The 22,190-nt window shown below is 36.4% G+C and overlaps 2 protein-coding genes across 9 annotated transcripts in view; one reads left to right on the forward strand and one right to left on the reverse strand.

Annotated features, from left to right (window-relative positions):
- Positions 1-22,190, forward strand: part of LOC141537067 (N-acetylglucosamine-6-sulfatase) — a 165,601-nt gene that overhangs the window by 128,537 nt on the left and 14,874 nt on the right. The window lies entirely within an intron of this gene.
- LOC141537122 (uncharacterized) lies at positions 10,562-12,801 on the reverse strand. The gene is made up of 2 exons (XM_074257962.1): positions 10,997-12,801; positions 10,562-10,887 (listed from the first exon to the last, which is right to left on the reverse strand). Exons 1-2 carry the CDS (start codon positions 11,069-11,071, stop codon positions 10,615-10,617), a joined length of 348 nt encoding a protein of 115 aa, XP_074114063.1. The 5' UTR covers positions 11,072-12,801; the 3' UTR covers positions 10,562-10,614.

A 22,190-nucleotide genomic window follows, 5' to 3' on the forward strand; every position in this document is an offset into this window, starting at 1 on the left:
TCCACCTTAAGCGGATTAAAAGGGACAGAATTGTTTATTTATATCGATGACTTAGTCAGTTATGGAAAAACCCTACAAGAACATGGGGTGAGAGTTCAAAGATTATTCAATAGACTGAGAGAAGCTGGTCTCACCCTCCAACCCGAAAAATGTAAATTTCTCTGCCCTGAAGTAGATTATTTAGGTCACGTAATAACGAAAGAAGGCATAAAACCAGACCCTAAAAAGATTTCATCACATAAAAATGCCTCAAGACCTAGAAATCATACGGAAGCCAGGAAATTTATGGGACTTGCAAACTATTACCGAAGATTCATACAAAACTTCGCGGAAAGGGCTAAACCTATAACAGATCTCACGCGAAAAACGAAGCCCTTCATATGGAACGAGGAAGCACAAAAGGCATTCGATGATATCAAAAATGCCCTCTGCGTAGATTCATTCCTCAAATACCCAGATTTTAACAAATCCTTCATCCTCGCTGTCAGCGCGTCAGACTCAGGAATATCCGGAATCCTCAGTCAGCAGACGACAGAAGGGGACGATGACTTAAAAGGAGACGGAGAGAAAATAGTGTCATGTGTTTCACGTGTCTTTCACGACACCGAAACCCGATACACTGACATCGAAAAACAATGCCTTGCAGTAGTTTATGCCATCCAACAATTTCGACCATATCTCCAAAAACACTTTACTTTAATAACGAGCAGCCCTTGTGTCACCTGGCTAAGGGACAGCACGACTGTCACCGAAAGGCAAGCTAAATGGCGGCCCAGATTAAGCGAATACAAATTTACTGTCATAGTTCGGCATAAAATCACCGAACAATATGCAGAAGGACTCTCATACAACCCCGAAGGTCGCCCCGAGCCCTTAGAAAACGAAAATAACAATACCACCGAAAACGAATATTTGGCACTGCCCATCATGGAGAATACTACCATAAAAAACTCTCGTAAAATACTCTCGGATGAAGAAGCGATTCAATGTGTCAAGCGCCCTGGTCGTCCTCTCGGATCGAAAAACAGACCAAGAATCAGCAGCGCCCCGAAGTCAGAGAAACAATCGCTTCTCGTCTTAGGAAAAGGGAAATGGGAAAAACACGAGTCCCTCCCAAAATAAACTACTTCGAAAATAGCAACCTTGAGTTAACTATAGATGATCCCAAGTCGCAGAAAACCGGAAACGAAAAAGAGGGGGACGATGATGTTTTCTTGCCAGCCTTAACTCCGGGACCTCCGCGATTACCCAACCAGATATGGGACAAGAGGGGGACGACGAAGCAGAGAGGGACGAAGAAGTAGAAAAGAATAGAGAAAACATCATCCGACCAAAACAAAGACGAAAAACCATCGAGTTAATAAAAATGTTCGACGAAATCATAAAAAAACGACCCCCACCGGAAAATTCTTACAAAGAAAAAGCTCTAGAAAAAATGCTTCTAGAAGAAGCAAAAACTAACTATACCCCCCAAGAATTAGTAAAAATGAAGAGAACCAGCTCTGAAACTGCGAAAAACATCCGCCAATCGCTAAGTAAAATGCCTCCGCTCTGGCGAAGCGAAGAAGATTCCGTAGATGATACTGCAACTGAAATTAATGTCGACGAGTTTCTTAGAGACAACGACAATGACCTCGAAGCAGAATCAAGCAGCGACATCAGCCCAGAAGATGCGGAAAGAAGCGAAGAAAATGAAACTCTCAGTGAAACGGAACACCCCGTCATCGTAGAGCCGGAACCTGCAACCTCAGCAGAAATTGCTAACATCAGAAACATCATCAACATTCACGATAAAAAGAAAAAACAAATGAATAAAAATTCACTAACACCACAAAACTTAATTAAATCCCGATTCACTGGATATTTGAGAGACGGTCCAGAACCCAGAACCCCAATCTTCGGAAGAGTCCTCATCCCTGATGAACTAGCGGCCATGGGTATCCATTATGACCACGCAAGCCGCCAAATCGTAGACGAACGCGGCAAGGGAATACAGGAAATAATCGAACTTGAACCGTGCAACACGAGTAACACCCCTATCGAACCAGAACGGGTAGAACAAATAAATAATTTACCACAAAGGATTAAATCAACCAATCCACCAGATAATAATAACTCGGAAAAATCCCACGAATCTGATAAAACCCTAAATAAGTTAACAACATGCGGGAATAAAACAGTGGGGGATGATGTAGGGACACACCGATTTGGACCACCCTTCATCGCTTTCGACCCTCCAACTTTCGAAGAAGCTGAAAATATCTTTGCCGAACGATGTAATCGACCAAAAATATCTTCACCCTCTAGTTCAGACGAAAGTATACCTGAAAAAGGTCCCGAGATAAAAATAAAATTTGCAATCAGCCGAGATGGGCTCACTTATGCCCGAGACCATTTATTACATTTCTTAGTGGCCGACTGCGAAATAATAAAACCTGTAGCGATTCTGCTCCATGACTTTAAATTTATAAATGCCGAAGAACTTCATGCATCAAAACCTACAAAAGGGGATGTATTTGTCACCAAATTAGGTCGTTGTAAAATCTTCACGGTATTTATTAAGACAAAACATTTCGAAAAACTAGACCCAATCGACCTGATCGAAGGATTGAGAAACCTTCGACAGTCGATGCACAAACATGACATTCATTCACTCCGCTGTGCAAAACAAGGAGATGAGTTCGATGACCTTAACATCCAAGCTTATTTACTACAAGAATTAAGAGACTGCCCACTAACAATTACTTTGTGCGAAGGGAATGTCGAGGTACCAGACGAATCCCTACGAACAAAAATAATTGAAGAAAATCATAACAGTTTAATAGGGGGCCACAAAGGCGTAGTAAAAACTTATTGGCGCATTCGTGAAAGATATTACTGGCCAGGAATGAAAGACAATATCTATAATTATATCCGAGCTTGCGAAATCTGTCAGAAAAATAAACTCACGCGAATAAAGACCAAACAACCTATGTCCATCACAGATACACCCTTTGAACCTTTCGAAAAAATTAGTATAGACACGGTAGGACCCCTACCTATGACCCCTGACGGTAACTTACACATCCTAACGATCCAAGACAATTTCTCCAAAGCAGCTGCAGCAGTTCCTCTCCCAGATATCAGAGCAATAACTGTCGCAGACGCCTTATTAAATCATTATATTGCCCTTTATGGGTGCCCTCGCGTAATTCTATCAGATAAGGGCACCTCATTCACGAGCAAATTAATACAACAATTAGCCAAAGCACTGAAAATCCAAAGAATAACAACTTCCTCTTACTATCCCCAATCTAACGGAGCCTTGGAGAGATCTCACCAGCCTTTAGTCGACTACCTCCGGGCTTACGTAGATAAATTCAGTAATTGGGATCGATACATCCCAATGGCTATGCTTAACTATAATACCACTGTACATACGGCTACGAAATTCACACCATATGAAATTTTGTACGGAAGAAAAGCGCGTAGTCCAACTCAATTTCCCGACTTCAGTAAAATCGAATCATATAACGATTATCTAGCCGACCTGATTAACCGAATCTCCGAAATTCAACGAATATCTGCGGAAAACCTAACGAAAGCTAAACACGAGTCAAAAATCCGATTTGACAAACATATACACCCCGCAAAATTTAACGTAGGAGACTTCGTGTATACGTTAAAAGAACCTAGAAAAAATAAATTAGATCATTACTATACTGGCCCATTCAAAATAATCGAAATAAACGAAATGGGATATTTAACAATAGAAATAGAAAACGGAAAACGGAAATTAATCCACCCGAACAAGGCTAAAACAGCCCACCGCGAAAATTTCGACTAAAAAGAACTTAGATTGTTTGTTTCAGTAAATATACACATATCTAGACGCAGAAAACTACGAAAAACTCTAATACACTAGTCACAAAAATTAAGGGATATAAAAAAAATTCCAAATTTTTTGGTGATATTCAGCGAGCTGTAACTCCGAGGAGAATGATCGCACAGAAAAAAAAAAAAAGCAAATTGTAGCTCCAAGTGTCTAGTTTTTAGATATGACCATGAAAATTTTTTGTCATCGTCAGGTCTGGAGAAATCCTAAGAAAACTACTGAAAAAAAATTTTTCGAAATTTTTTTTCGTCTTAAAAAAAGTCTACGGGCGTCAAAAAAATTTTTCGATTGTTTCGTTTAAAAGCACTTTTAGTAAATTTAATACCCTTTAATTTGACGTAATCAAAAAGCCTGTACGATAATTTGCCGCGGAGTTATCGTCAATCAAAAAAAAAAGTTTTTTTGACTTTGGAAATCAATAACTCTGGAAATAATGACCGTATAGGAAATCGAAGGAGGGTTTTGAAAACTACACAATATTCTCTATAAGAAAACGTAAACCGCTTTTGAAGAAAAAATTTTTTTGAATTGAAAACTCGGACTGAAAAAAGACAAAAATTCGCATAATTAAGGATATTTGGATAACTTGGTATAACTTTGGATAAAATGGATGAACGAAGGATATCGTTGGTAATTTTTAACTTCAAAGTGTCCCCTAAAATCCCTAAGAAATTCAAAGCGCTGCGATTTTTTGTTCATAGTGCCCAGAAGCTTCAAATTCTGTGTTTTCGCAAAAATCACCATTATGAGCAATTTTGTGATTTTTATTCATTTTTCCATTGAAAAAAATTTTTTTCAAAATTCTTTATTTTTCCGATCAAAGAGATTGATTTTTCAAGAAATTTGAAAAAAAAATTTCAATTTTTTCGAAAATTTTTTCGAAATTTTCTCAATTTTTTTCGACTGTTGTTTTACCGCCGGCATTAGCGTTACCCAAAGCGTACCACGTGGAGGTTGCTCGGTCGGATTTACGCTTCTCACACACGTGTTCGTGTGTGTGTGTGTGTGTGTGTGTGTGTGTGTGTGTGTGTGTGTGTGTGTGTGTGTGTGTGTGTGTGTCTTTGTCTGCGTGTTTGGCTGTTTGCAGCTGCCGAATGACCTCTGTACACACGGCAGTAACTGCTCAGTACCGTGTATTGCCACCTCTGTTCCGAATCACAGCTCGTAAACGCTCTTGCATGTTGATGCATCGTCGAATATCACGTTGCGAAATTCCTTGCCAACAACGTAACAACGCTTGAGTCAACTGATGAAGATTGTGCAGTTGCGGATAGTATCGCCGCAATCGACGCCCAAGCATGTCCCAAACATGCTCAATTGGGTTCAAATCAGGACTCATCGCTGGATGATTAAGCGTTGTTACGTTGTTGGCGCGGAGAAAAGTTCGCGTACGAACTGCAGTGAGAGGACGAGCATTATCCTGCATCAAAATGAACCGTCTTGCCCCCATGCGTGTGCGCATAGGCAGGACGTGTGGCTCCAGAATTTCGTCGACGTACCTATCGGCAGTCAACGTCCCACGAACGATGACCAACGGGGTTCTGGTATTGAAGGACACGCCTGCCCACACCATGACTGATCCACCATTGAAAGCTGTAACTGGTCTCGTAAAACTATCCCGATCTCGTTCTCTACGACGGCGCCAAACGAGAGATCGTCTATCGCTGCCATGAAGACAAAATCGAGATTCGTCAGTCCATAATACACTGGTCCACTGTCTACGACCCCAATGGTGATGATCATGAGCATAGGCCAATCGGGCTCGGCGATGTCGTGGAGTGAGCATAGGCACGCGATTTGCGCGTCTAGCGCGTAGTCCTTGCTCTCGAAAGCGATTTCGAACCGTCGATGCCGATATGTATTGTTGGGGAGGACGTTGTCGACGATTGCGAAATTAATGAGCGATCGTGTGGGCATGCGCAGTAGGGTTTCGACGAGCTTCTCGAATGATAGCTCGATCATCACGCTCGGTAGTGATTCGTAGTCTACCTTGACCCGGACGACGATCGTAACTTTGAGTCGCGTTAAATCGGGCATAGGCCCGACTGATAACGGACTGGCTCACTCCCATAGAAGCTGCTACTTCCACCTGACTGTAGCCCTCTTGAAGGAGGGTAACAATGGAGCCACATCTGTGGCAGCTAAATGTCGACGAGGCATATCAAAAGGTGCTTATCAAAGAAAAGCTTACATAAAATTCACGTAAGGAATTTAGGCTAAAAAGAAAACGTAAAATTCAAGTTTTGTGTGAGGAAAAGCCGAACTCCGCGGGGGTATATCAATTTGTTTTTATTGAATTTTTAAAATGAGATTTAAAACTAAGGCAGTTGTAGCGGACAGAAAAAATTGAGTTAATTTTTTTGACAAGAGTGAAGCATTCTGAAGACGATAAAAAAAAAAAAAAAAAAAAAATTTTTGATAAAAAAAATTTCGAAAAAAATTGAAATTTTTTTTTTTTTTTTTTTCAAATTTCTTGAAAAATCAATCTCTTTGATCGAAAAATAAAGAATTTTGAAAAAAATTTTTTTCAATGGAAAAATGAATAAAAATCACAAAATTGCTCATAATGGTGATTTTTGCGAAAACACAGAATTTGAAGCTTCTGGGCACTATGAACAAAAAATCGCAGCGCTTTGAATTTCTTAGGGATTTTAGGGGACACTTTGAAGTTAAAAATTACCAACGATATCCTTCGTTCATCCATTTTATCCAAAGTTATACCAAGTTATCCAAATATCCTTAATTATGCGAATTTTTGTTTTTTTTTCAGTCCGAGTTTTCAATTCAAAAAAATTTTTTCTTCAAAAGCGGTTTACGTTATCTTATAGAGAATATTGTGTAGTTTTCAAAACCCTCCTTCGATTTCCTATACGGTCATTATTTCCAGAGTTATTGATTTCCAAAGTCAAAAAAACTTTTTGCTTTGATTGACGATAACTCCGCGGCAAATTATCGTACAGGCTTTTTGATTACGTCAAATTAAAGGGTATTAAATTTACTAAAAGTGCTTTTAAACGAAACAATCGACAAAATTTTTTTGACGCCCGTAGACCTTTTTTAAGACGAAAAAAAATTTCGAAAAATTTTTTTTCAGTAGTTTTCTTAGGATTTCTCCAGACCTGACGATGACAAAAAATTTTCATGGTCATATCTAAAAACTAGACACTTGGAGCTACAATTTGCTTTTTTTTTTTTCTGTGCGATCATTCTCCTCGGAGTTACAGCTCGCTGAATATCACCAAAAAATTTGGAATTTTTTTTATATCCCTTAATTTTTGTGACTAGTGTATGATCCTTGAACCACTTCTCCTCCTGGGAATCGGATACCTGGCATGGGGAGCAGACGAAGTGAAAATAAAACCAATGGAGGCGAATCCGGGACTACTATACGATCCATTCAAAAGAGTCCACCTCATCAGGGAAGAATGGCAAATCATCAGCTCAATAAACATCGAAAAACTAGTAACTCTCTATCCCTACTTATATCAAAATATATGGGAAGCTTATGGGATATGCGCTCAAAAATTCAATCATTCATCCTGTGTGTCGTACCTAAGAACAAATACACACCGGGAAATATATGCTGAAATCGAACAAGCAAAACACCGACTAAGGCAATTCCTCGAAGATCCTCAACTCGAAAAACTACATCCACAGAATCGCACCAAAAGAGCACCGTGGTTCGGCTTCGTAGGCTCGATTGCGCGAAAACTATTCGGAACCATGGACTACAGCGACAAAGAACATATCTCCAACGAACTAGACAAGTTATATCAAGACAACAAGGAACTCGTACACCTATCTCAAAATAACACCCACATTATTAAGAGCGAAATCAACGAAATCCTTAAACACGAAATAAATATAACCAACCGAATCAAAGAATTAGCAAAAAGTTCAGCATCTCTGCAACAAACAACGAATAAACAAATAACTGACATGCAAAGGATTCAACTGTTCTCAATGATCGGCAATGAAAATATTCACCGAATGACTAACCACCTAAGAACTCTTAATAATGCAGAAAAATCCATAGAGGAAGCAAAATGGGGAAAACTGACCTACCTAACGGTGTCAGCTAAACAACTAAACCAAGCCACCGCGGACATGATCAAAAACATCCGACCTTAAATCCGCCACAACCCCTGGACCACATGGACATCAGCACGCTAGCGAAGGTGTCGAAAGTAGAAACAGGAAAATCGAACGGCCACTTCCTGATAATAATAACCGTACCACTCTTCGACCAGACGCCGTGGTTATCATATGAACTAAAATCACTTCCCAAGGCCGAGAAAATCGGAGATCAATTATCAACATTGACAATTCAGCCTACGTCAAAATATCTAATGACGGAACCTGCATTCGAAGAATATTTCCTCGCTGAACAAGATTACGTGGACAACTGCAAACCCATTGGACCAGACATGGCCTGCCCAACCGACATTCCAACAAAAATAACGAAACTAGAAAAAGAAGTAGATTGTGAAATGGAGTTACTCATAAATCCAAAAACAGAAAATCTCAGAGAGTGCAACGTAAGAATAATCGAAAAATGTAAACTAACTTGGATAAAAATGAACGAAAAAAACACGTGGGCATACTCAACGTGTAAAGAAGAAAACATCCAGTGGAAATGCCCAGAACTAACTAACGGAAACACCATAATCAACGGAATCGGACTAATACACCTACAACAAGGATGCCAAGCAAACTGCAACCAATATAAAGTCCGAGGAACAGCTAGAGAATCAACAAACATAGAAATTATCGCACCAAGTTTCAATCTATCTCTCGAAACGTTAAACTCGAGTATCATATTTAACAACGAAAATCCCAATCTACTAACAAAACTTTCAAACCCAGCTACAATCATCGACAAATTCGAACCTTGGGGTCAAGGGCTAGAAGAAAATGAAGAAAAAATGTCATTAATAGCACTAGATCACCAAAATGAAGAAATAAATAAGAAAATAACCATCGGATCGGTATTAACAATCGGAATATTATCGATCATTATAAGCCGGTTCGCAATACAAAAGCTCATTCGTCGATGCCTACTAAAAACACGACAGAACAACAAAATAATCGAAAAGCCAGTCGTTATAGAAGTGAAAACAACAAAAGAAAAAACGACATCACCGTCGAAAGTCAATGAATCACTCCCAGAGAAATCTGAAACCAACGAAGAAGAAAGCTCACCGAGTAAGCAAACAACGACTGAAGAAGCGCCCGAGAACAACGAGAAACCAAAGAAGTCGAAAACATTCCGACTAAAAGACTACAAATCACCGATCTAGACAAACCGAACATCAACATCGTGGAAAATAAGATCAACATTAAAGAATTGTTAATCATAAAACCGATGGCTCATTTGGGGAAAACCGAAAATTGATAAAGTAAACCATTAATAATAAAAATCTTCCAATGACATTTTGCCTTATGAAATTTTAAAATAGCCAAAAACGAGTCAACGGTTTTCACATCAATATTTCTAAGAGAAAGAGATAGTAAAATGTAAAACAAATTTTCTCTTAATCTACAAAATTTTTTTCTTATTTTACAAAATTTTTGCGACCATAAAACTCACAAGACCGAAGATAAATTTACCTCCGGCCTTGAGGGGACGAGTGGAAACAGCGCAAAACCTCAATTGAAAATTTTTTTCTCGCTTTTCTTTATATATAATATAAATTTAACATAAAATTTTCCTTTCCCATTTTACTATCACTATATCATACATTAAGAATTTTATTTTTCTATATACTATCCAATTATTCAATTAGTTAATTACATTCAATATTAAATCCATATAAAACTTATATTAAGAACCCAATTATACACTATTTAAAATTCATATCACCTATATGTAACCAATTATCATGTTTAGTCATATTATTATCTATTATTATGTCAAACTATTAAATATTTAACTATTAAATATATACACCCAACAATTTCCATATACAAAATTCTTACTTCGTTTTATATGAAAATTCTATTTCAGAGCTAACGTCACTCATACAAAATTTCTTCAAAAATTTTTCTTTTTATAATTCAAAACGATTAACTTAAAAGTTTAGTATTTAATAATCAAAAATAAAATAGGAAAAGAGAACTAGAAGAGGCATCTAGCGTTAAAAGTAACGAGCTATTAAGTCCAGCGGAGTAGCTTATCGACGCCCGCTTCATCGCAACCGCCTCTCGGCAAGCCACGCCCACAACCGCGTTACCGCATGGGTATACATATAATACACGTATACACATATAATTACGAATACACTTCTCTCTCTCTCTCACACTCTTCTAAACTAAACCTTTAAGAAATTTTCCTCACTACCTAAACCTAAATTATCTAACTAAATTACTATAGTTAACTATTTTATTAATCAATTATTAAAATACCGTTAAACTCTACTTACCTTTTTTTTTCTATATAGGATTAATTTTGAAAAAAAAAAAAGGAGAAAGTACAGGAAACAAAAATGAGAAAACAGTACGAAATAAAAAGAAATAATCTTTATTTTTCAAAAAAAAAAAAAAGAATTTTTATATTTCTTTTACATAAGTTTTCACATAAAAATAAAAGAGAAGGCGTCCAGCTCTCGGCAGAAGCGATGTCACCCGACACGCCAGGCCTGCAAAAAAAAAAAAAAAAAAAAAAAAAAAAGGGGAAAAACAATTAAATCCTAAAGTTTTTTTTTCTAAATAATAACTATGAAGCATCACGCAACATACCTCTATCCCATGGCGACCAAACCATTAAAGACCGTCTCGATCAAGGCGATCCTTAACCGATCGATGTCCTCGTGGTTGGGGGCAAGCACTTCTTCAAAGTCCTGAACCTCAGCTACCATCGCTAGGTCCTGGAACGCGAAGAAGACAACTGCATCCACGACCTCGGGAGGCAGAGAGCCAAACAGGGTCACCAGGCATGAAGCCGAAAATAAGGCCTCTCTCGGATGGATAGGACGAGCCAACCCCGCTAAGAGACGAATCGCCCTTCTCAAATCCTGAAAAAAAAAAAAAATTTTTTTTTATAAAAAAAAAAAAATATTAAATAATTTTTATTTTTCTATATACAAATTTTCGTTATCAATTTTAAAATAATGCTTTACTTACCCTCTCCCCATACATCATTAAAACCATCTGGTACCAGGTACCATAGCCTTCAAAATTCACCTCACAAGTATACATATTTTTATATTTTTTTTTTTGAGGAGAATATCCTTACAACAGCCCACGGTTTGAAGTACACTAACACTCAACCCGACTACGCGAACTCGAGAAGCAAGCAAAAAAAAAAAAAAAAAAAAAAAAAAATTTTTCATTTGTCAGCAAAACACGTACAATGCAATGCATTGCAAAATTAAAATATGAATTAAACTTAATTACAAGCACTAGATGACTCCTACTGTTACTCTTTTCATTATATCAAATTATATTAAGTTAAATCAAAATTTGTAAGTGGCTCTCGCTTATGGGGAAGGTGGCCATAGGAAAACCGAAAAACTATACTAGCTTCTCGCTTTTCCGGGGGAATGTTATGTCCACCCCAACATTTTTCTTTAAATTTAAATCACCCGCGCAGATGGAAGACTTCTCCATGCGCGAAAGCCACAATAAAATATAAGCTACGCGACTGCTGGTTGACTAGCGGGGACTTCTGCAATCTCAGCACCGCGAGTATTTAAAAAGGCGATCAACAGCCAACGCCTTGTCTTTGATCAAGTAATTCGACTTCCGCGTTTAATTGACGGACCCGTGCCTTGTAAAAGTCACTCATCTTAATTTGCTCTGCACTTAGGACGAGTTCAGACTTGGTTCAACTGGCAGGCCACGTATTGGTCTTTGAGCAATTAATTCGACTTCCGCGTTTAATTGACGGACCCGTGCCTTGTAAAAGTCACTCATCTTAATTTGCGCTGCACTTAAGACGAGTTCAGATTCGGTTCAACCAGCAGGCCACGTATTAGTTATTAGTTCTAAAAATCTAGAGAACCGGAATCTCAAAGTTCTAATTTGCTCTGCACTTAGGCGAGAATCCGGGCAGTAAGTTTAAATAAAGTTTCTCTAAAAGCTAAATTTGCGCACTTTACCCTACGGGGGACTGGAGGACGTTAGCTCATTTAAATTACTAAAATTCATTAAATTAAATTCTTTAAAAAAAATTCAAATTGTGAAAGTGTAAGTTTTAATGTTTATAAAAATAAATCTCAATTAAAGTGGAATCAGTTTCCAACAAGTCATTTCATAAAATAAGAAGCCCGTAATATAAGCAGCCCAAATCCACCCTACTCCATCCGCTGCGAGAACCAACCAAAGGGCCCAATCAAGGAACAGGCGCTAACAGCTGCCCTAAAATCACGGAGCCGACCATCAATAAAGTTCCCGTAACAGTAAGTACATCTACTCTCAATAAATCCGTGAACAGTCTCAAACGAAGGCGTGGTAAATTCGTACTTCGAAAACGTCCCACATAAATAATTAAAACAACGGAATTAAAACCTCCGTTGTGTATTCTTTAAATTGTTAGTCCAAACCTCCACCGTTTACGCTACCGGTCTAAAAACGCCCTTGGACATAACAACATTAAGAACTGAGATAAATTCAGGTTTGATATCATTGGGTGATCTATTGACCCCCGGCGTGCTGCCACAGATGAGCTTACTTTATTTTAATTGGTTTTATAGACTCACCATTATGGGCCCCATAAATCGGCCCAGATGACCCCCTGGCTTCTAGCTGTTTCGCTTCAAAGGGCGGGTAGGTATCGTACCCCGTCTTACGGAAATACTCCTCATAGTAGCCGTATACTGGGAATAACTTCCAGCTCCGGGTGATGTCCGTCCAGTAGGCAGGCCGGTTGTTATTAACGATGATGGACTGACCCTCTAGACCCTGGTACGACGCAGCAGGTGATTTGGGAGAGTCCCTCTCGGTGTTCCTCACTACTCGCACCCGTGGTTCTAGAAGGGTTTCGTAGTCGACAACGCGCACCGATGGTTTAGCTACCTGCACTACCTTCACGCGCGGTTCAATAAGTATTTCGTCGTCGATGACGTGCAATGACGCTTTGGTCGCTCGCATTACTTCTGCCCGTGATTCTACGGATATATTGACGGGTTAGGCTAAGCGACGACGGTCCTTTTGGACTAAGCAACCCGATCGACGTGAACGTCGTCCTCGAGGCATACATCGACGGATGTAATTTGGTTTTTGCGGGACGCTGGCTAGCGCTCACGCTGAAGAATTAGGAACCTGGGGAACGCTGTAAAGCGCTCGCCCTGAAGGAAGATTAGGCTGGCGGAACGCTGACTAGCGCTCTCGCCGACAGGTTTTGTGAGTGGAATGGCTGTTAAGCGCTCGCACCCATCATCAAAGTTGTAACAGAGTAAAATTACCCTAAATCGATAAGTCATCGGATATCGATAATTATTCGACATAGCACTCGCGCGTCTCGATCTTCGGGCCTAAGGGGAGAATAGGAGGGGGTAGTTTTGGGTTAAAATAGGTGAGCCGTGCAGTGGAAAAGGGAGAAGTAGTGTGACCGCCAGACTGAGTGCCACGGAAATCGAGAAGGACCGATCCCCGGAGTAGTGACGAGACGAAGGAAGCCAACTACAACTAGGACTTCATCTTCAATTAGAGAGTTAGATCATCATCTTATTCGTCAAGGTATCAATTATTACTCTGTGGGAAAGAAGTGGATCGCGGTTTACCCAATACCCAGTTACTTCTCCTATTTAATTATCAATTGGATCGTTTAATCGACGATTATTTCAATAAATAATAGTTGAACATTTGCTAGTTTGGATCGAGTTATTTTCCTGGGGGCTCATACCGCAGAATCACTCAATCGACCTTGCGGGAAAAATTTAACAACTAAAAATTTATCAATTAATTAATTAACATCCGAAAAATTCGTTAAATTTATTGTTATAATTTTTATAATAATTAACTTATATAAAATTGATTAATTTTGTCACTTGAAAAATAATCGACAAACTTTTATTCGTGGAATTTTGGTCGAGCGTCAGTACATTTTGTGTCGCAGTGAATTCCAATACCCAAGGTCAGATACAACTAAGCTAGCGAATGTTCTAGCTAACAGAATTTGAATGCTTCGACTTGTGTCGATTCTTTTATAATTTATAAAACTATTGGAAAATTATCGGATATTTTATTAAGAACTAATTATTGAAAATATTTTATTGTAAAACTATGTTATTTATTAATTATAAATTTAGTAATTTTTGGGGATTATGTCCGTGAAGTAATTAAATTAAAATTACCGAGAATTAATAATTATTGGCGTGGACATTAAGTCCAAGAAATTAGTTATTTTGAGTCAAAAAGGTCACAGGAAAAATTGATCAGAATTAATTCATTTACAACAATAATTTTGAACTTGATTGAAAAATTTATATCGTGATTGATTTAATTAACAAAAGTTAATTCAAGGTATTAAGATCTCTCGAATTAAACAATTATTGTTGTATTATTAAGACCACGACAATAAGTTACTTTGGAATTTTAATCTATTTAATACTTTAATACAGAGTTAAAATTTACAATCGGACTTTGCAATCGAGTGTTCGTTAAGTTTTGGAATTTGATTGTGAATTTGGAATTATCGTTTCACTAATAACTAATGATTGAATAATTAAATTAAAATTTTAAATAAATTTAAGTACAGTCAATTTTGTTAAATTAAAATTTATAAAATAAAATCATACAAGTGTGGGTTATGTGTGTGAAGATTAGTGTGGGTCATGTGTGATTGAGAATGTTAATAGTGTTAATTCAGTTCTAGTTAGCCGATAGTTAGGCTAGACGATCTCTGTCACACTGTTGTCTTTGTGCAGAGTAATTAATTAGTTCTGGTTAGCCGATAGTTAGGCTTATAAAAAGTGTTTAGTTCTGGTCAGCCGACAGTTAGGCTGTAATTTTTAAGTTGTCCTGGTCAGCCGACAGTTAGGCTGTAGTTTATAAGTTTTAATTAATTATAGTGTGAGTGTGTGAGTGAAATTTAATTGATTTCGATAAATACTTATTTTGTTGATTTTTTTATTGTTAATAAATATCGATATATTGTTAATTAAATATTTCTTCTTCAACAGCACCTTCCTCCACTCTCTCTACCCTAAGAATAAGATTTCTCAGCTCTGGACCGGTTCCAGGAACCGTGATTAAAAATCCTGGTGGCGCCCTGATAATTATATTGTTTGTTAGTTTTGTTAGTTTATTTATAAAATTGATTAGGGGCCAACCTGAGCAGGTAAAACTGTTACAAAGTTAAGGACCGATATTTTCAGTATCGTTGGATTTATTTGTGCATAGGATCTGGAGAGATTCAAATCGGGAGATGGAGCTCTCTGCACTAGAGAGTCTCAAGATCTACTGACTTGAATTGGCTCCAGATTAGTTTTTATAAAGAGTTTTTCAGCCATGTTTACAACTCAGGTTACTCCCTGAGAGAGTCATCGAGGCCCGAGTCCCATGCTGACGTAAGGTGTTTGGACTATCCGCGGCCACGGCGACTCTCTGCTGATGCTTTATCGCGAGATTTCCGTTACTCAGATGCTGATAAAACCACCAGCTAAGCAACGGCTATCTCTTAATGTGCATTCGGAGGATTTACATTAAATATAATAATTAGAAAGAATAATAAAAAAAAATTAATTTTGGGTTAAATTCCGGGAACGTAACATTAGTAAAAAGAATTTTTTTGTTTAAACGTTCGAATTGACCAAAGCGTGCGCGCGCAGAGTCACGCATTTTTTCGTTATTTTCACCGCTCAATTAAAATTATTAATATTGCTGCTACGGTTAGGGAAGGCAGGATTTTTTTAGGAAATTTTATGCTCTTTCTGAATCTTTTTTCAAATTCTGGATATCTTGAACATTTTTCGAGATATTTGTAAAAAACAAACCTCTTTTTTTTTATTTTACTAATTTTAGGTGGAGGCGTTGACCTGGTCGTATTTCTTGCTCTGGTTGACCAGACTTTATGGTTTGGTCAAAAATAATTTAAATGACAACTTATTATTTTACATTCTGTGTTTTAATTTAGTTTTCGAAAAATGAAGGTCAAAAATTTATTCAAGATCATCTTCTTGAAACTTGTTTGATGATTATCACTTTTAAATAATATTATTTTCTTACTCTTTTTATAACTTTTTTTTCAGTTGGATAAAAAATTCGAAAATTTATGAGAAATTTTTTGTAGACCTATTCCCCAAGAAACACAGTGATTGTACAAGATCGTGACACAAAGAGCCGACTTAAAAATTATCTAGGACTTGCCCCATAGATGTATGCAAGAAGCTTGCAACAGATACTTATGCATGAATTTAGAACGGACAGATTGGCAGAGATATAATATTTATTGTGACATGAGAGAGTCAAATTCTTGAGAAAAACTTGCACCACATTGGCAATTTTTGTCTGTCATAAATATCTGCAGCAAGACTCCTAGGTGAAGAATGACGCTTTCAATCATGGAACTCGAGAGTAGTCTTGCGCAACACTTGTAAAAGAGTGTCATATGGGTTATTAGGGCTTAAAAAAAATCAACTAATTTTTTTTTTGTAAATGATCATGAAATCGTCAGTGATCGATCACTGCCTTCGCGAATACTAAAATAAAAAGTATGTCAAAATTTAAGTCCTCAATATTGATATTTAAAAGTTGAAAATTGAAATTTTCTATTTTTTATTCAAATGATATAGAAAAAAAATTCTGAACTTCAGAATTTTGTATCTTACCTTAAAAGAAACTCATCGGCTAATGCAATACATATTTATGTAAGAAATTTAACGGTGGACAAAAATGGTTATTTATGATTTTTCGATAAATTTATTTTTTATAAGTTGTTTGAGTTTAGAGTTGAAGTTGGATTAAAGATTAAAGTAAGATAAAAAAGTTAAAGTTGGGCGTATACTAAATTGGCCGTTTTTTTTTTTTTTTTTGGAGTTTACTCCTTAAAAATCGATTTTCATATAAGGCCCCCGGTATGAAATAGTAGATTTCACCCCTAAGATGGGAAAGTATAAAATGTCTCAGATCCTATGTTATAGTCAACCGAGGCAAAGCCGAGATTGACTAATATGTGATCTGAGACTAATATGTGATCTTAGGGCTAAATACTATTTTATTGCTCGACGAGCAAAAAACGTCAACTTTCGGCCCGCTGCGCTAAATGAAGTTGCCACTTTCTGCCTTCGTCGAGCAAAAAAATAGCATAAACTCTTCGGGAAGTAAATAAAAAAGCCTCAGATCACATGTTTGTTGACATTACATGTGATCTGAGACATTTCTTACTTTGCTTCCCTCGGTGTATACTATACTATTTTTGTCCTCTGGGCGAAAAGCGGCAACTTCGTTTAGCGCAGCGGGCCGAAAGTTGCCACTTTTCGCCCGGAGGACAAAAAAAATATGAAGAATGAAATCTACTGAACGAATTACCTCGTTACGTTTGTGTGCGCAACCTATTCTGCGCGCCTTTCACTTTTCAGGTGCGAATATTAAGACATAACATAGGGTGTGTCGTCTAGTCAACAAATGCCTTTTTGGTAAACTTTTTTCAGCAATCTCCGAAAATTGTATAATAACTGAGGTGTCATTCGATTTGGAATGGCATCTAGATGATTACTGAAAAAAATAAAGTTCCACTTGCGAAAGTTGCAAAAGTTATGAACAATTAACTAAAAAAAAGGATTTAGATTTTTGCAAATATCTCAAAAACCAATAAAGATTTCAAAAATTTTTTAAAATATTAAGAAAGAGGAGAAAATTTCCCTAAAGAAGTTCCGAATTTCGGAATTGTAGGATCAATATTTATAACTTTCCCAAAAGGATGAAAATACAGCCGAAAACGGGTGCTCTGGCTTGCGTTAGCCATGTCTACTTTGGACACTTTATTAATAAAAGTTATTTTAACCTATTGAATATAAAATTTAATGAATGAAAAAAATCAGGGGCTGACTGGATAAATAAATAAACAATCATCTACCTAAAAAAAATTTTTATCCTAATTTTTCAATTAGTTATTCAATAGCTAATTAATAACTTTTTCTGCTTCAACATTTACATTGCAAGTGTAATAATTGTTGAACTATAAATTTGAGGATTTTTTTCTCTCTTGGAGCAATTCTTGAAAGGCTTCAGAATAAATCCCCGTTGGAAAAATTAAAAAATTTTGATTTTTCAATTTTTATCCGCTTTTATGTTATCCGAAACTGCATAAAAATGACTTTTTTTAATTTTCATCTTCTACTGTTTAAAAAATTGTTATAAACAAATGCGATGTTCATAAGATAATAGAAAATTTATTCACAGAATTTATATCTTCGATACAAATGATAATTTTTAAGAGAAAAATTGTTCTTTAAACAAATTTCTGGAGTTTATTGGAGTTCACACATAACTTTTTTGTTTATATTTTTCGACATTGATTTGTGATTTAAAAATATTAACAAGTTAATAGAGTTAACTGTTTTGACGAATTAATTGTATAAGTAATGTAAAAAAATATATCATGCATGCTTCGATTAAGATAATAGTTAATTTTATCTACCATCATTTACTAATCTATATATACCATAAAATCGTTGATAAGGAGTAAACTCCAGTCGTGCGTGGAAACTGACGCACCCAATTTTTTTATATTATTGTCGGTGAGATGATGATTACAAGTACAATCGTCATCATTAATGCCTGAATTAGAATTGGTTACAACTTACTTATTTCATGCCCAAGTATTAATGATGGCGATTGTACCTGCTATCAAATTTTTGGATTTGATTGTATATATAGAAGATTATATGTTATTATTAAAAAAATTTTTTTTTATCGGTATATGGTAACCGTTAGCAAGATAACTCATCGTGATAATAGCCGTTATTGAGGAAATCATATTTACGATGTAACGGGTTGATTCCGTCCCTTGGTCACCCCTTTATTTAAATTTCAAATTTAAGGGCGCCACTGGAATTTTTATCACGGTTTCCAGAACTGGTCCAAGCAAGAGAGATATCACAGGGTCGAGAGAAATTATAAAAGATTGACATAAATAATAACAATTAAAATTAACGATAATTATAAATTTATTTCGACAATCTTATAACAATTAAATCTTATTTTCATCCTCACACACACTCTCATACATATAAAAATCTACGTATTCCTAACAGTACCCTCTGAAGGAGCGTCTATACTGTAGTTTCTACCTACGTCGCGCTGTCCACAGGACCCTCACGCTCTATGACTCTAGATATGACCCTGGGTGGTCGCCCGGACCCCTGCCCAAGGTTCATACCGTCCTTAGCCCTTTCGCTGTCGCCCGGACCCTCGCTACGGGACACACAGACGATTCTTAATAAAACAATTTATCCAAATACACACTTGACTCTAATTTACAATCATTTTAAAATCCAAAATACTTTTCACAGCATGACTTCCTGGGAATCAATTTTCTCTGTCCCTGACTTAACTTCGATAAATAATTTAATTAAATTCTGGTTGTTTAATTATTAATATCACAGCAACGTTTTATTCAACCAAAATTTTAGATTAATTAAAATTTACTCGAATTCAAACTGCCTGAATAATCGGCTTATATCTATTTTGAATTCCAGTAAGAATTTGAGACTTAGTCGTCAACTTGGCTAAATTTTTCCAAGGCTAAATTTTCATGTTAATTACTTTTGAAATTATCATACTGGAATTTGACAAATTTATTTATCGAAGTTTATTGAACAAATTTTATCTATTGATTACACCGGCCGACAAAAGAGGACTTTTTGAAAGTTGTTTTGATATGAGTGATAAATATCACTAATTTATAGTGTTATAAACATAAAATTACCTACATAATTACTCTATCACATCAGATTTTTTTACAAACAAGAAAAATGGTTTTTTCTTAATTTAAAAAAAATAATCAATTATTATATTATAAATACATTTATTTGAAAACTTCTACAGAAAATGTCATATAAAATAGTCGCTATGAATCTATTTTGAGTGAGATCTTTTGCGTTTATCTGTAAAATTACGTCTGGGAGTAATTTTTTTATGGGAATCGTCAATAATATCACGTTTTATCGACCAGCAGTAATCAGCCATCATATTCACATTCCATCGCCCTTGGTACCTTGTTTCCATAGTTTTGATGTCTTGGTGAAACCTTTCACCTTGTTCTTCACTATAATCACCAAGATTATCAGGGAAAAAATCCAAATGTGAATCTAAAATATGGAGTTTTATGCTCATATTACACCCCAATTTTTTATACTTATTTAATAAATTTGCCACAATATTTTTATAGTCAGGATGCTTGTGATTTCCTAGAAAATTGTTGACAACATCTTTGAACGCCAGCCAAGCTTCTGATTCAGTTGTATTTAATGTCTTGTCAAATTTTTCATCGGTCATTAAAGATCTTATTTGTGACCCATCGAATACTCCTTCTTTTATTTTTGCATCTGATAACCTTGAAAATTTTTTACTTAAGTATTTAAAACTATCATTTTCTTTATCCAATGCCTTAACGAATTGTTTCATCATACCGAGTTTAATATGAAGCGGAGGTAATAAAATTTTCTTAGGATCAATTAAATTTTCTCGTATCACATTTTTGGTTCCCGGTTTCAGATTTGTACGAGGATTCTATTGTTTTTGAACGTAATGCTTTTCTCGTGCCCTACTGTCCCACTCGCATAAAAAACAAGGATATTTCGTGTATCCTGACTGCTGACCTAACAGCATAGTTATAATTTTTAGATCTCCACAAAGCTGCCAACCATTTTCTTCATATTTAATTATATCAAGTACTGTTTCTAAGTTTTCATAAGTTTCTTTTAAATGAACAGAATGAGCGACTGGAATAGAAGCATACTGATTCGTGTTGTGTAATAGAACACCTTTTAAACTCCTTTTCGAGGAATATATAAAAAGTCTCCATTCTCTAGGAATATATTCGGCTCCTAACTTCCTAATGAGATCAGGAATATTATGACAATAAACTAATGATTCCTCTTGATTGAAAAACGGAAGAAATTCCTCTTCACGTTTCCTGTACCAAGCAAAATGTGTATTAGGAGCTAACAAATTTTTTGCATTAAGTCTAGATCCCATAAGTTGAGCAGATTCTTTAGTAAGATTTAAATCTCTAACTAAATCATTTAATTCACCCTGTGTGAATTTCTGAGGCTGATTTAAAATTGGTTCAAAAACTTCATTAGATTCTTGACGCTGCATATTTTGTTCTGATGATGTTGAGCTAAGATCAGATATTGAACTTGAAAGAGGCACTGGAATATCTGGGCCGTGCGGAAGAGGACGTGTTACTGAGGTTACATTTGCGTAGACTATTTTGTTTTTATTGTTACGTCCCCACCTGCATTCGCAGATGTCTCTGATAGCAAATACGCGCGCTAATTTAAACTCTAACAATTGTACAATAATTTCATAAACATTCATTTTTTTATAAATATAATGTTAAATGATAAGTAAAGAATTCCAAATGTTAAACATTAAATACTAAATATAGAAATAGAGAATGATAAGAAAAGTGAAACTCAGCCAACACCTGAGTAAACAAAATATTTTTAAGTTTACATTAACATTTTCTCACGAAGAATGTTAATGGTAAATGATTCATTTTGTAAGACAACTAGCGTGGAGTACATAAGTATATTCGAGAACGTTCGAGGAATGTCCTAAATAAATAATGATAACGAACGCCTGTGTGTCCTGGACTCCGGAGTTGAGTCAGCGCGGATCATCCGAGTCGGACTCGGAAATGCCACGCATATCAACTCAGGAGAATAGGACATTCGGGGCCTGATACGCAGCCCTACTCCCCTCAGGGCGCGGCCCTTCAACGGGGATATAAGCTGGGTGCACGGGTAGTTCGAGGCTGGTCTTTTTTTTGGCTACGGTTTCTTAATCTTAACGTCTCACACTTAAGGCTCTTCATAATTTATACTTGTCGTGAGACTATTAATTACGGTTACGAAACACTATTACGTACTTCACGGCAGTTGTCAAATCATATTCATTAAACGTGTATTTTAAACAGTTAAATAAAGTTATTTATTAATTAAATTCACCGAAGCTAGTTATTTCGGAGTTAATTCGAGAACCTTCTACTTACGACTCTGGAGGTCGTAACATCTTTATCTCCAGCTCTAGTTGTTCCACCGTCTACCTACAAACCTGTGAGGAAACCGGGACGTAACATTATTTTTAGCATTGAAACCTTTTACATTGGTACAACAAAAATAACAGTCATCAAAATGATTGACTT

Source organism: Cotesia typhae, unplaced genomic scaffold (genome assembly GCF_013202065.1).
Source record: "Cotesia typhae breed Kobodo isofemale line unplaced genomic scaffold, CoteBio_Ctyphae scaffold_58, whole genome shotgun sequence".
Classification (NCBI taxonomy): Eukaryota; Metazoa; Arthropoda; class Insecta; order Hymenoptera; family Braconidae; genus Cotesia; species Cotesia typhae.

Excerpts from the sequence above, each read along its gene's own strand:
- LOC141537122 (XM_074257962.1), bottom strand. The coding sequence starts at position 11,071 with ATGTATACTTGTGAGGTGAATTTTGAAGGCTATGGTACCTGGTACCAG. Across the intron at positions 10,888-10,996 it reads TAATGATGTATGGGGAGAGG|GATTTGAGAAGGGCGATTCG; the intron begins GTAAGTAAAGCA and ends TTTTTTTTTCAG.